General features: G+C 32.4%; 1 protein-coding gene across 2 annotated transcripts in view; it reads right to left on the reverse strand.

Moving 5' to 3' along the window:
- PRKACB (protein kinase cAMP-activated catalytic subunit beta) overlaps positions 1-16,413 on the reverse strand; it is a 108,996-nt gene that overhangs the window by 59,488 nt on the left and 33,095 nt on the right. The window contains exon 1 of one of the 2 annotated variants that reach the window (XM_036255532.1): positions 11,497-11,782. The exons of the other annotated variant lie outside the window; for it this stretch is intronic. Coding sequence (XP_036111425.1) covers positions 11,497-11,680 — 184 coding nt within the window. The 5' untranslated portion in view covers positions 11,681-11,782. Of the gene's footprint in view, positions 1-11,496; positions 11,783-16,413 lie in introns of those variants that run through there. 2 annotated transcript variants of the gene reach the window in all.

The following is a 16,413-nucleotide window of genomic DNA, read 5'->3' on the forward strand; positions in this document are numbered from 1 at the left end:
TTCACTTGTAACCAAGGAGTAGCTTTTCTAAAGCTCGAATCAAGACAAATAAAATACCTCTTTATTTTAGAGCCACATGATTTTAAAATTACCATGTTTCTCAAATTTAAGCATTTATCTACCCTTCTTATTTCAAAGATATAAAAAAAATTGCTGTTTTCTTCAAATACTCACACAATCCCATGTTGAACCTGGCAAGGAACAAACAGCAGAATGATTGCACCTAAACGTCTTTCAATTACACCAGCTCTTACTGCTAGCTGTGGACCTCACTGATATTAAAATGCTGTGTGCTGTTGCTAGTGACTATTGGCGATGAATCTTATTGCCCAGATTGCTGATAGCTTTCATTTTTCATGAGCCAGAAAGCTATACTGCAGCACAAATGTTAACCATTTAAACATTCTGTGTTATGAATGAGACAAAATATAATTCTTTATACATCTTTATTTATAAAGAAGCTTATAAATTAACTATATATAAACTTCCATTAAACTCAGCCTTACAAAAGTGTCAGATACCACTTAGGTGATTTTCAAAAGAGGGGAATACACAAAGAAGTTACTAGCAATCATTGTTGAAGTGTACTGTTCCTTATCTCAAACAGGACTGAGATGACAGATTGTAGAGCAAGGTAGGCAGACTGGATGGAATGGTGAACAGACTTTTCTGACTCCCAGAGACCCAAAATTTATACCAAAATGGTACACATGATCCACAGAATGGTACCTTAAGTGGAACTTCAGCAAGTGAACATGCCATTTTAAAAGTTGCCAGGTGAGATAGGACTTCTAGTGATGGAGGAATAAGTAAGTCAGCAAATCTCCCCAAGAAGCAACTATGAAGCTGGACACAATTGTCAAAAACAACTTTGTGGCTCTGAAAACTCAGCAATCACAAACAACAAACTGAGAAACATTTATTCATAAAAAAAATGCTGAACTTTGCAAAAGAACAGTGGGAGTCTGTGGTGGTCTTGCTTGGTGCTGCTCCTATTCCCCCATAGTTCAGTCAGTAGACTACTTCTTTCTATCAAGGTAGGTGTGGCCATGACAACTAGCATCTCTGCTGCCAGAGAGGGCTGACTTGATTTGAAGGAGAGACCAAAGAACCCCAAATAAGTGACGTTGTCAATTTAAAAAAAAAAACTGTAGGAAAAGAACGGGGAAGTGTCCAGCTTTGGTAATCTGAAGTGTGACCTTGGTAGGGGTAAGCAGCAAACTGGTGGTCTAGCAAGAAATTGAACAGAAAATGGAAATTAGAGAGAGAGGGTAAACTCTCCGCATATTTCTGGCTGACTAGGAAGCTATCCCATAGGGGAGACCCAAGAGGGCCCAGCAGAAATTTAAAGCTAGTACAGACTTTAAAGTTGCCTGAACCCTGAATGTGGTCCCCGACCCACAAACTGCTCCATCAGCACAGATTGGCTCAAAGTGTGTGAGTACACCCTTTGATCAATCACTGATGAACAACAAAGCTATGCAGACACAGGGTAATCCCTAGCAGAGGAATCAGCAGCCATGGAGGATGCAGTCCATAGGTTCAAACAAAATAAAACATAAATAAAAACAACCTTTAGGGAAGAAAAAACTTGTCAAAATACAGATCTGCTACAAAAATATTATTTAAAAAGTCTACTTTTTGACAGAAACATTATGCAGTCCATAATCAGGGGAAAAGGCAGTCAATAGAAAAAGTCTCAGAATGGGCTCAGATATAGGATTTAGTAGGCAAAGGACTTCAAAACTATTATAAATATATCAAAAGAATCAAAGAATATTGTGTTTAAAGAATTAAAGGAAAATATAATGGCAATAATACAACAAAGACTTAATATAGAAACGAAAACTACTTAAAGCAGAAATTATAGACTTGGTAAATACAATAACCAACATTTTAAAACTTACTACACAGACACAACAGCAGATTTGAGGAGGGAAAAAGAATGAATCAGTGAACTTGAAGATACATCTGTAGAAATCATCCAGTCTGAAAAATACAGAGAACAAATGATAGATGAAAAATGAACGGTTTCAGAAATCTGTGGGATATCAAGGTTATATATGTAATGGGAATCATGGAAGAAGAAGATAGAGACAAAGGGGAAAGAAAAAAATACTTAAAGAAATAATGGTTGAAAATGTCCAAGTTTGATAAAAAATATTAATTCACATATCCAAGAAGTTTAAGTAACACCAAGTAGGATAAACAGAAAGAGATCCATATCTATACATATCATATTTAAACTGTTGAAAGACAAAGACAAAGATAACATCTTGAAATAAGCAAGAGAAAAATGACTAATCATGTACAGGGGAAAAACAATACAATTAATCATGATGTTAACAGAGATAAGAGACTAAGAAGGCAGTAGGATGATATATTCAAAGTGCTAAAAGAAAACAGAAACAAACTAGTTTACTACAATTCTCTATCTGGGAACACTATCCTCCAAATACTAAGGTAAAATATAAACTCCCCAGAGAAACAACAATGGAGGATATTTGTTGCAAGCAGAAATACTTAAGAATTCCTTGAGGCTAAAAGAAAATGACATGACAGTAGCCAATACTCAAGTTGACAGGAAGAAATGAAGAGGACTGGAATGGTAAATGCATAAGGAAAAGATAAAAATACATATTTTTATGTTTTTTCCTCTTAATTTCTTTAAAGGCCTTAACATTTTAAGGCATAATAATTATAATACTGCATTATTGGGTTTATAAAAATATGTGTAACAAATGTGAAAATAATAACACAAAACTGTAGAAGAAATTGAACTATATTGGATCAAAGCAGCTATATTTTACTAGGATTAAGTCAGTACTATCCTAAAGTAGATTGTGATAAGATAAAATGCATATTATAACAACTAAACACTATTAAGAAAACCTCTTTTAGATATTTAGTTAATAAATCAAAGAGGAATTAAAATGAAACCCTATAAATGTTTAACAAAAAGAGAGGGAAGTAACAACAATAACAACAACAACAAATCTATAAGCTATAGAGAAAACAACCAGCACAATGAAAGATGTAAATCTAACCATTTCAATAATTGTATTAAATGTGAGTGGAATAAATATAGATCAAGAGGCAGAAATTATCAGACTGGATACAAAAATGTAAGATTCAACTAAATGCTATCTAGATTTAAAAATATAAATAAGTTGAAAGTAAAAAGAGAGAAAAGAATATACCATGTAAACAGTAGCCATAAAACAGCTGGAGCACTTATATCAGTATCAGAAAAAATAGACTTGAGACAAGAAATATTACTAGAGACAAAAAAAGGACATTTCATAATGACAAAAAGGCCAATACATCTAGGAGCTTTAACAATTAGAAATGCACTGAACAAGAGTCCCCAAAATACTAAAACAAAAATAATAGAATTTAAAGAAGTACATAATTCAAAAATTAAAGCTAAAGATTTTAATATTCCTTTCTCAATAATTCATGAAAAAGCTAGACAGAAAAATCAGCAAGGATATAGAAAACTTGACTAATACTAGCAAAGCTAGACATTTATAAAACACATCATCTAATATCAACATAATAGACATTATTTTCAAGCACACATGAAAATTCTCAGTATCAACCACATGCTAAACAATATAACAAATCTCAATTAAAATGAAATAATTTTTAAAATCACTCAAGATACATTCTCTGATCACACCAGAATTAAATTAGGAATCAAAAAGAGAGAGAGATTTTGGAAATCTCCAAATATTTGGATTTAAAATACAAAGAAATCCCAAAGGAAATTAGAAAATATATATTTTTTAACTGAGTGGACAAAAACCTATAAGAAATCATCATTTATGAGATATAAATGAAGCAGAGCCTACATGAAAATTCATAGCTTTAAACACCAACATTAGAAAAGAAGAAATGTCTTAAATCAATCATTTAAACCTCCACTTTAAGAAATTCAACAAAGAAGAGCAAATTAAATCAAAACCAAAAAGATAAGAGCAGAATTCCATAGAAGAGAAAAACAATAGAAAAAATAAATGAGTCCCAAAATCTTACTGACATTTAGAAGACTGACCAAAAATGAAAATTAAAATAAAACACAACAAAATAAGGCAAAACAGAGAAATACTAATTACCAAATTTAGAAATGAAAAGACAATATACCAATTAGATAACTTAGATAAAAATAGAGACATTCATAGGACACAAATTACCAAAGCAAACTCAAGAAGAGAAAATATGAAAAGACCTATAAAAATAAAAATACTGAATTAGTAATTAAATTCTTTTCCACAAAGCTTAGGTCCATATGGCTTCCATGGGAAACTCTATAAGACATTCAAAGGTATAATGCCAATCCTATACAAACATTTGCAGAATATAGAGGAGGATATAATACTTCCCAACTTATTCTATGAGGCCTGATACCAAAATTAGACAAAGATCAAAAGAAAACTACATAAACTGGTACAGCCACTATAAGAAACAGTATCTAGGTTCCTCAATTAATTAATAAAGTTACTATATGACCCAGCAACCTCTCTTCCAAATATCAACCCCAAAAATTTGAAAATGTTTATTCACAAAGATATATGCACCCCTATGTCCACTGAAGCATTATCCACTGTGGCTAAGACATGGCAACAGCCAGAGTGTCCTTCAATAGATGACTGGATAAAGATGTGGTACATATATATATAACAGAATACTACTCAGTCAGAAAAAAAGATAAAATACTGCCTTTTGTGACATGGATGGATCTTGAAATATCGGGTTAAGCAAAATCAGTCAGAGGGAAAAAGTGAAGAGCCATGTGATTTCACTCATATAGGGGATACAAAACTGAAAGCAACAAATGAACAAGAGAAATAAACAAAAATACTAACTCATAGACACAGATAACAGTATGGTGGTTACCAGAGAAAAATGGGAGGGTGATAGGAAGGTAGTAAAGGGTAAAGGGGGTCAAATATATGGTGACAGAAAGAGATTTGAGTTTGGGTGGTAAACACTCAATCCAATATACAGATGATGTATTATAGAATTGTACACCTATATAATTTTACTACTGTCACCCCAATAAATTTAATTTAAAAATAAATATATAAGAAAATTATAAACCAATATATCACAATGCAAAAATCTTCATCCAAATATTACCAAACCTAATACAGCAGTATATAAAAAGGTTTATACGCCATGACCATGTAGGGTTTATCCCAGGAAAGCAAGGTTGGTTCAACACTGAAAATCAATTAATGGAATATGCCATATTATGGAATAAAAAACAAAGCTACATAATCATCTCAATATATGTAGAAGAAGCATTCAGAAAATCCAATACCTGTGAAAAAACCTCATAACCAACTAGGACTAGAAGGGAATTTCCTTAGCCTTAGCAGATAAAGGCTGGGTGTGGGTGGTGAGGTGGGGGTACTGTTTACATTATATGCAAGGATGGGAAAAAGTAGTTTACAGTTGTAATACAAACAAAAAATAATAGCAAAATAAATAATAATATAAGAATAAACTCTTTTGCATACTCACAGCTGTAAACCTACTTTTGCCACACTCTGTGTAACAGTGAATGATGTGATGCTTTTTCTTAAAGACTTAAGGCAGGATGTTTGCACTCACCACTTCTAAATAACTTTGTGCTGGAGGTTCCCGCCAGTGCAATGAGGTTATAAACGAAAGATATTGAAGGAATAAAGACTCTTAAGAAATAAATAAAACTGTCCCTATTTGCAGACAACACGAGTATATATGTGGAAAATTCTATGGACTCTACAAAGAGACTACAAGAACTAATAAATAAGTTTATCAACATCATAGGATATAAGATTAATATACAATAATCAATAACATTTTACTATACTAGGAACAAACAATCCCAAAATGAAATTAAGAAACAAATTCATTCACAATAGTATTAACAGAAATTAAAAAAAAAAAAAGCTTAGGAACCAATTTAACAAGAATTTGTTCACTAAAAATAGAAAACACTACATAGAAATTAAAAAAACACTTAAATAAACGGAGAGATATTTCATGTTTATGGATTGTAAGACTCAATATTGTTAAGATGGCAATTCTCCACAAATTAATCTACAGATTCAATACAATTTCTATTAAAATCCTAGTAAGCTTTTCTTCAGAAACTGACAAGTTGATGCTAAAATTTGCATGAAAATGCAGAGGGACCAGTATAGCCAAAACAACTTTGGAAAAGAACAAAGTTGGAGAATTACAATACTTGATTACAAAATTTATTTTAAACTCACAGTAATTAAGACAGTGTAGTAATGGTATAAAGATAGACGTATATAGATCACTGGGACAAAACTGAGAATTCAGCAGTGAACCATTATATTTATGATCTTTGACAAAGGTGCGAAGACAATTCAATACAGAAAGGAAAGTCTTTTCAGTACATGGTGCAATAAACATTGGATATCCATATGGGGAGAAAAGATCTTCACTCCATACCTCACATTATATACACAAAATTTAATTCAAATAAAAGATTTCTAAATGAAATTGTAGAATTAAAATCATGCCCAGTTGGTGTGGCTCAGTGGTTGAGCGTCGACCCATGCACCAAGAGGTCGCCAGTTGAATCCCCCACCCACCCCTGTCAAGGGCACATGCCCATGTTGTGGGCCCAATCCCCAGTGGGGGGCATGCAGGAGGAGGCCAGTCAATGTTCTCTCTCATCAATGTTTCTATCTCTCTCTCCCTCTCCCCTCCTCTCTCTCTAAAAATCAATAAAGAAAAGAATATCTGCATTACCTTGGGTTAGACAAAGATTTCTTAAGATCTAGAACCAAAGGCACAATTCATAAAGAAAAAAATAAGATCAAGTGGACTTCATTAAAATAACAATCTTTTGCTCTTCAAGGACATCACTGAAGAAAATGAGACAAGTCACAGACTGGGAGAAAATATTTGCATATTATGTATTTGGTAAAGAACTTGTGTTCAGAATATATAAAGAACTTGTAAGACTTGGTAATAAGACCAAACAAATCCCTCAATTTTGAAAGTGGGCAATAGATCTGAAAATACATTTCTCTAAACTAGATACCCAAATGGCTTATAAGAACATGAAAAAATATGCTCATCATCAATCATTAGGGAAACACGAACTGAAAACCACTATGAAATACAAGAAGAGCTGTAGACATACCAGAGTAACTATAATAAAATATACTGATGTATTAACAAGGATGTGAAGAAACTGTAACCCTGACCTCTGGAATGTAAAATGGTAAATCCACTTAGGAAGAAAACAAAGTTGGAAATTAAAAAGATAAACATAAACATACCATATGACCTAGCAATTCTACTCCTAGATATCTACTCAAGAGAAATGAAAGCATATATATGTCCACCCAGTCTTATATACAAATGTTTATAACAACATTATCCAAATTACCCTAAACCAGAAACAATCCTAATGTTTATCAATTGCTGAGTTGATAAACAGAGTATGTTTTATCCAAACAACATAGTACAATTCAGGAATAAAAAGGAACCAACTGTTCTATAACATATCGGAACCACCAACATGCTCTATAACAGGGTGAACCTCAAAAGGGAATTCTAAGTGCAAGGAGCCAGAAATAATAGATTGTATATTACATAATTCCATTTATACAAAATATCCAAAAAAAAAAAAAGGAAATCTGTAGGGGCAGAAAACAGTAGAGTTTGTCTGAGGTTGAGGTGAAAGTAAGAATTGAATGCAAGAGTACAAAATAAATTTGGGGTGATGGAAATATTCCCAAACTGAATTGTGGTGACTACAAAATGCACTAGATTTACTGTTAAACTTATTAGTAATTGTACACTAACAACGATTGAGTTGTATGGTATGTAAATTCGATCAGAAAGAAAATGTCTTGTGCTTCGCTACCTAAGCAGAGATAGTTGGTTTGAAACAGATCTTTGCTGTGGGAAGAATCATTTCAGTGGACAACTCAATTATGTAAATGTAAGGCTGGTAGGAATCCATTACCTTGGGGGAATAATCTAACAAAATCCTCTGAAGCTTGGTCAAGGTTGTTCCTTCTCAATACTCCATGGACGGGGAGATCAGATCCACAGACTACTTTTCCAGACAATAGCTTATATCTTTTAAGCAAATCCTAAATTTCCATATTTCCACATATTTATATATGTTATTTTTTTATAATAAAATAACTTTTTCCTTCTGAGTCTGAAAATTCTATTCATTCTTCAATATTCTTGAAGGCCCCATCTTATCTCTAATGTTAATTTCTTCTCACATTAAACTCCCATAGCAAGCTACTTACACGTTTTTAAGCAACCATTTCACTATGACTTGAATTGTTTGTATGTTTGCTCTTCCTACTCTTGTTTTTGAGGGTAAGAACTAGATCTTACTTTTCCCCAGAGACTTGTTTACAGACTGATACAGTAAATACTCAACATTTATGTTTGCCACATGAATAAAAGTGGATTATGATCCAGAAGCTTAATAGTTGCAGGTGGAAAAGTAGATGAAAAGGAAATGTGGAAGGTCTTCTAACTTAGAAGTTACAATGAAACAGATTTAGTGGGCTAAGAAATAAGCATGGAAGTGAACTGTCCTAAAAACTATATGAGCTTGGGAGACGTAAACCAGACTAGATAAAGTAGTCTCTGTTAACCATTTTAGCTATCCTGTTCTACCTGAAGAAATCCATATACAAAATTGCTCATTTGTTCAATGTAGTATTTAAATCTAAGAGTCACTAATATGGATTTGTATCTGCCAGAAAAATAGCCTACCAATGCATGTGAAGGGAGGATAGGTAAAATGTTTGATGGTATTCACCTATTTGTCCTTAAAATGCTGTAATTAGACATTCATTAACTGTATAAAATCCAAGATTTTAAATATGCAAAACTTCATCAAATTCATCATTATATAACTTAATACACCATTTATGATCAGAGGAGTTATTAAAAGTTAACCATAATAAATCTGCCAGAAAGAGAACTCAATGAATGTTAATACTCCCATTCATTTTGAGTCAGAACAAAAAAAGCAGAATTCCTCCATGACATTCTTTTGAACTTCATGTACTTATATGTGCATGGAATCAGCTGTTAAATATTTATGTTATCAAACAGGAATTCCTCTTGTTACTTAATTTAGTAGTAAAAGATGAAACACATTTAAAGCACCTGGAAACAACTAACTGGCCTTTAGTTTGCATTTCTTCCTATATTTAATGTTATTGAAGAAACTTGGATTAAAACTTGTTACATTTCAAACATGCCTAAATTTGTAATTAATCTTTACTCCACTGTTTATGAACCTAATTTTTAAAAAATTACTTGTAGCTTCTGTGCTTAGCTGATTTCTTAAAATAGCACTTTTGGAACAATCATATTCAAAGTATTTATTATCAGAAGGTATTACATTCCTTTCTCTTGTCAAACAAGTCATGCAAGTAAGCTGCTTGAAGTAGCTTTGAAGAATGTGGTTTGTATAAAACCTTCATATAGTCAAAACTCCTTCCATAACTTATTCTATAAATGAGTAAAAATGTGTATTTTGCCACAAAAATAAGCCTTGGAATTTTGCAACAATAGTATTCTGTTTCTGTTGTATCAGTGTTTTCTTCTCTATATCAACAGATTCCATAATAGGAAACAAGAGTTCCAACCTTACCATACTCATTATTACATATATTAAATTACTGTGTATATTTGATATTTTGGGGATATGAAAGAGAGAAGAAAGTTAAAGAATACTTGATTAATGAACATTCAGTTACTATTTTAGTATTTTTATATCATGCCTATTATTTGCAAGTTACAAGGTTCGCCTAATTTTACGTGTGTACATGATCCTATTTTATTTTGTGACATCACAAAAAACATTTTAACACCATTTTATCAGTCTGTTTTTTTCTAAAAAAATCATGGCTCATGATATCTTCCACTGCTAGATTTTAAAAAGTGTTTCAGAAAAACATCAGAGGCCCCATACATTTTAAAAATGGTGAAAGTATAGTTCAAACATAACCTTTAATTATTAAAAGCCCATGATATGCATTTGAGATACATTTATTAAATACCCACTATTTGGAAGAACAGGTATTAGTGAAACAGAAACTAGTTCAGTACTGTCCTCATTCCTCATTAAACTTTTAATTAAAAGAACTCTGAAATGCATAAAAAAGATTTCCAAAAGGCCCTAGGAGATGGCAATTTAACAGAATAGAGCAAACAGAATGAATAATAAAATTTTGTTGCATGGTAAATTTTAATAATGTACTATTATTTCAATATTCATTAGTTCATTAACTTGAAAATATTTGAAATTCGTCACCCATTAACTTGCTATATTAATTATAATTAATTATAAATAATGAAAACCTTTACAGTAAAACAAACAAGCAGAAAAAAAAAAAGTACAGATTCTTTACTTTCACCCTAAAATAGCTTGAAGGGAAACAAAATTCTGATGGAGTAAAAAAATAATTCAATGAGCGTCTACAGAACTATGAAGGTACTCTATAAGCCAAGGAGTACATTTTGTAAACCACTCTGTATTTTGTTAAAACTGAGTTTTTTTCCTCAACTACTATGGAATATGTAAACAAAAAGGCAAACTCTAGTGCTGTTTGATGATCAAACATACCAAAAAAGGCAAGAGTACTAAGAGTAATTCTATTGTTCCTTTAATCAAATTGCCTTGGGGAGGATCCAAAGTGATATGTGGAATGAAGGCACTGGTATTGTTTATATGTGAAATGCATCTTTTAAGGTACATGTCACCAAAAATGGTTACATGTCACTACTTTAGCAAAGCAAGCAGTGAGCCCAGACATTTAACATGCCTGAAAGGAATGTGGTGCATGCATAAACAACTTCTCACCTTTTAACCATAATTATAAGTAACATAAAATATAATTATGAATGCTTTTGATTTTTAAAATGTTATAAATATCAGATTTCACATAGACAAATCATACTCTGCTTTGATACTAGAAATCCTGCTTGTAAAACTAAAGTAGCTTTCATACACATGCATTTTAAAACAAAACTTGGCAAATATAACAGAAATTTAATTAACTAGTCAAGACTCGTCTTCCCCCTTTCAAAACTTAAGACTTATATATCCAAGAAATTTTAAAAAAACAAACTGATCATTGTTTCTACAATTTAGACATTTCACTTTCATATAAGAACAAAAAAAAATAAAAGCAAAAAACCCAGAAACATATACTAGAAATGATGTAAAGTTTTTGTAGAGTTCCCCACTGACATTCAACATAATTAGTTGTAGATAAAACAAAATAATGAACTACATGGTTCGGCTCAACTTATAATCAAGTTTTTAAGTTTTTGAGGAACTTTTTCAACTTCATATTGAAAAATGTCCTTGTGCAAATCATGAAAAGACAAACAAAACACAGTTCTTTATGTTTGATTCTAAAACTCCAATTAGCATTTTAGCTTCTAGTTATACTGTATTATTTTTTAAAAACTTACTTGATCTGTCCCATAAAGCAGTATGTTCAGAGAAATGAAGGCTGTCATTTTCCAGAGCTGTTTTCTGATCATGTGCAGTACCTTTAGAGTGTCTATGAAATAACCGGCTAGCAAAACCTTCCAGTTTCTGAAGAGCAGTTGTACCTGTATACTGGTTACCGGAGAGTTCCTTATACGCTGCCATTCATGTGTATTTACACTTTACTTAAAGTAGCTGAAAATTTTTCCAGAAGGAGCTCAACAACTTCTTACACAGAAGCTAAGAGCTATGCATGGGTCAAACTTCCTGTTTGCAGGGTATTCAAACCACTACTGCTGTTCTGTTTCCTGTTAATATAAAACAGCACATTACTGAGCCTTTCTTAGCAAAACTCTTCATCTCAACTAGAGATGAGGATTTTAAAGACTTGGAATTTGACCTAAAGGATTTAAGTTTAAGAGTGTTTTAATATTAATACACAGGTTAATGAGGGCATTAAATATAAAGCTCTATATATTCATAATAGGCTAATTTTTTTTTTTAATAAAAGAAAAACTAGTTAAATATGTATTGCAACCCTATGCAAACAACTAAAGGTCAAACCACTCTCCAAATAAAATATGTTAAAATGGTTGTATTTCTTTCTAGGAAATCAGCTTATGTACAGATTTTATGATCCTTACAAACAGTTAATTTTTCATCAAAAACTGGTATGAAATGGATATTATAAAACTTGCAAAACAAATTTATGACATATTTTAAGAAAAAATCTGAACTAGCACTTAAAAAAAGAACTGAATGTTGCTAACTCATTGACTTAAGTCTAAAACTTAGTATGTCAGTACTGCTTATCAAACTTAGAATTTGCTGACAAGGGCCTAGAAGCAGTACATTTTAAAATATTTAAAACATTTTTAAAAAGAACAAAATATAAGATTTAAAGTTGTATAAAATCAGCCATAGCAAGAAATTTCAATTGAGAAGAAAAAGTTTCTTCTAGTTGACTGAGACACATTAACTTTTAAACTTAACACGGAGAACTACAGCTTACCTGATCCCTGATTATGGGGTCTCACTTAGAGACAGCTCCTTCAATTAAAAGTAAATAAAATTTGCCACTGTTCATTTGTAGGAAAGAAGTAACCCATGACATATAATTATTATTTTTGAGTACTTGTCTTTTTACATTAATTAAAAATGAGAAATTTGGGTGGTTTTCTCTTTAGAACTCTAAATAAGAGAGGGAGGGAAGAAAGAAAGGAGAGAGAGACAGAAAGGGAGGGGAGAAGAAGGGAAGGAGGTAGGGAAAGAGGGAGGAGAACCTTTAAAAACAAATTTATCTAAAAAATATCTTAGTTCAAGTTGCCTGACAGATACTTGACAAATAGAATAAATAGGAATAATGACAAATAGAACACATAGGAACAAAAATGTAATCAAATGAAGACTGTAACAAACACACACACACACACACACACACACACTGACTAATGAATTTTGTCAAGTAACAGCTCATTTATGTATACTTGTGTAATAAAATTAGTATCACTCTAAACAAATAAATAACACCATCTCTGAGACTAACCTTAAATTTGTAGTTTTCTTTATAAATGTATATATAATAATAGGTCATTTATTTTAACATCTGACAGTGCTTTAACACAAAACAGACACCAAACAAGTGTCCGCAGTCTTTAATAAACATCTACAGAGCATGGACTGACTCTGTATAGCAAAAGCAGATAAAATTCCTGAATTCTTTGACTTGCTTGAGAGAAATTCTATTCACCTTCAAGGCTCACTACAAATGTCACCTCCTCACTGAAGTTTCCCACATACTTCCTAGAAAAATAAACTGCTCTCTACTGTTGCCATTTATCTTATAATTTCATTTTAAAATTTGCTGTTTAGCCCTGGCCAGTGTTGCTTAGTGGTTAGAGTGTCTTCCCATGAACCTAAGGGTCATGGGTTCAATTCCTGGTCAAGGGCACGTACCTGGGTTGCAGGTGTGATCCCTGGCCCTGGTCTGGGTTGTGCCGGAGGCAACCATCTGATATATTTCTCTCATATTGATGTTCCTCTCTCCCTCTCTCTTTTCCCCCTGCCTGCCCTCCCTCCCTTCACTCTCTTTAAAAGATCAATGGAAAACCATTCTTGGGTGAGGACTAACAACAAGAAAAATTTGCTGTATGTATGCCTCAGATTATGAATTACTTGAACATAAATACAATGCGCATGTATTACATACTCAATAAATAGATGTTGAAGTATCCATTCATTTTTATAAATTAAAGTAGTAGAATCACCAAACACTTGAAAATATTTAAATTTTGTTGGATAGGACCATAGTTGTAAATTATTCAACAAGAACCAAATTGTTCATATATAAAAATAACAGTAACAGAAGTAATTTCATTTAATACCTTTTTCTCTATATCCAGTTACTAAATGTTATTCATTCTTTGAGTTTTGTTTATTCCTTGTTTATTCCTTTTGTTTAGTCATTCCTTTCAATCACTCATCTCTGACATATAACTTCCCCAAAATATTACACCCACAGTATTCCTTTGCCAGTGCACAAACAAATCCTAACATTTCAGCTTCACTGTGTTCATTTTTAACACATCTAACTAGACTTATAGTCAATGTTACTTGAGTTTGGTACAGACATTTCAGATTCTTAACTAGAACACTAAGATTAATTTATTTTTAATAAATGCATAAACCTTAATTACTATAGAGAAAAGCAAAATTACTATAGAGAAAAGAAAAAAGAAAGAAGAATAAACCTCACTGGATGAGTAGAAAATGCTATATTTGAAATCTGTACTTTATTTTTTTTAAATAAAGTGTTTCCATTTGTTACAAAGTCCTGACGGAGAGCAGAATCTTGAATCCTCAGAACAATGTTTCTATATATGGTAATGTGACCAGGAAGCTGTTGCTATGGAAGTGCTTGGGCATTTGATTTTTATTAAAAAGAACTCTACTGGCATCTACTGCTAGAAAGAAACAACTACATCTTTAACTAAAACTGAATTCCTTCATAATTCAAATTAATCTTAAGAAGTATATTGCTTGTTGTAATGTTTTTTTCATAACTTTAATTTGTGCTAAGATGTCTAGTCATATATCCAAAATTTGTTGTAACAGTATACCTTATACTTTATTAATAGTTTAATTAAAACAATGTATGATATAAACTAGAGAGTAATCAACTTTAGGTTATAAAGTCCTTATTATTCATTCTGCATTAATTTTAGAAATTATAATAATTTTTGGAATGAACCTCTTTTGCTTGCCATAAAATACCACAGAAAATACTGGTTTCTTATGTTCAGTAAAATAACTCTATGAATTGCCTCCTATCTCACTTTGATATACAACTGGGGTGTGTGTGCGTGTGCATGCACGTGTGTGTTTGAGCACTTACTTTCTAGCACTACAAAATGCCCCGTGCTCATTTTCTATGCTTCCTGCCCAAGTCCTAGAATCAGCCAAGGAGGCCTTGTTCTGCTAATTGGAGAATGGTATTTAAAACCAAGACCTGGGAATTGGGTGTGCTTGTTGCTACTGTGGTGCTGTTGCATCTAGGCTCTTCAGCTGACAAAGAAATATATGTATATACTTTGTATATATACAAAGTATATAATGTGTATATATGCCCATATCTATAAGTATTTCTATATGTAACCATGTCTCCAACTCTAATTCATTACTACATGATTCATTTTAGCTTAGTCCTTTGGCTTATCTGGAAACTCCCACTCCCAACCTGGCTTCCACCATCCATGTACTTGTTTAATTTCAGTATACATATAGGTATACATATATGGCAGTATCAGAATTGTTAACCTGGTACAGTTGAACAGCTTTATCCCTGTGGGAAACACCTTTATCAACTATACCACTATGTAGTTTCTTTTGCCTTCAGTCTTACAGACTTCCATTTATTTCCAAATTTACTTAGGTCAGCACCTTTTGCCTCATTTCTGGTGACAGTGTTTCATACATTTATCATACAGTTAGATTGTTTTTGTCACATTCTGAATTTCATTCTGGGATTCTCCAACCTTCTAAATAATTTTTTTTTTAAATTTTGCATACATTAAGGTCTCCTCTGTGTAATGTAAGTGCTATGGTTTAAGACAAATGTATAATGTCATGTATCCACAATTATATATTATACAGAATAGTTTACCACCTTAGTTCATCTCCTGTGCTTCCCTGGTCTTTGGCACCTACCAACACTTTTACCTTTTCTAAAATGGCAAATAACTGAAATCATACATTACGTAGATTTTTCATACTCAGTTAGCAATATTAAAATTCATGCATGCCTTTTTGTGGCTTTACAGATTGCATGGAATACCACAGTTTGTCCTTCATCTACTGAAGTACATCTTGGTTGCTTCCAGTTTGGGGCAATTAGGAACAAAGCTGCTATAACTTTTCATACACAGGTTTTTTTGTGAACAGTTTTTAAATCAATGGCGTAAATTCCCAGGAGTGTGACTGCTAGGTTGTACGCTCAGACGATGTTTAACTTTGCAAGAAATTACTGAACTGTCATCCAAAAAGGCTGTTTTCTTTACCACGGCAAGGAAGAGTTCCTGTTGCTCTGCACCCTTGCCATGGATCGCAGTCAACTGTGTGTGTCTTAATTTTTGCTATTCTAAAAAATGCATAGTGGTTTCTCACTGTTGCTTTAATTTGCAATTCCTTAACGACAAATGATGTTGAGCATCTTTTCATATGCTTATTTGTCATCAGTCTCTTTAGTAAGATGTCCGTATCTTTTGCCCACTTTTTTTTTTTTTTTTTTTTTAATCCTCACCCGAGGATACTTTTCCATTTTTTGTACAGATAGAGTGGGAGGGAGAGAGAGGAAGGGAGAGAGAGAGAGAAACATCGACGTGAAGGGACACATCGAGTGG

This window comes from Molossus molossus, unplaced genomic scaffold, assembly GCF_014108415.1.
Source record: "Molossus molossus isolate mMolMol1 unplaced genomic scaffold, mMolMol1.p scaffold_m16_p_12, whole genome shotgun sequence".
NCBI lineage: Eukaryota > Metazoa > Chordata > Mammalia > Chiroptera > Molossidae > Molossus > Molossus molossus.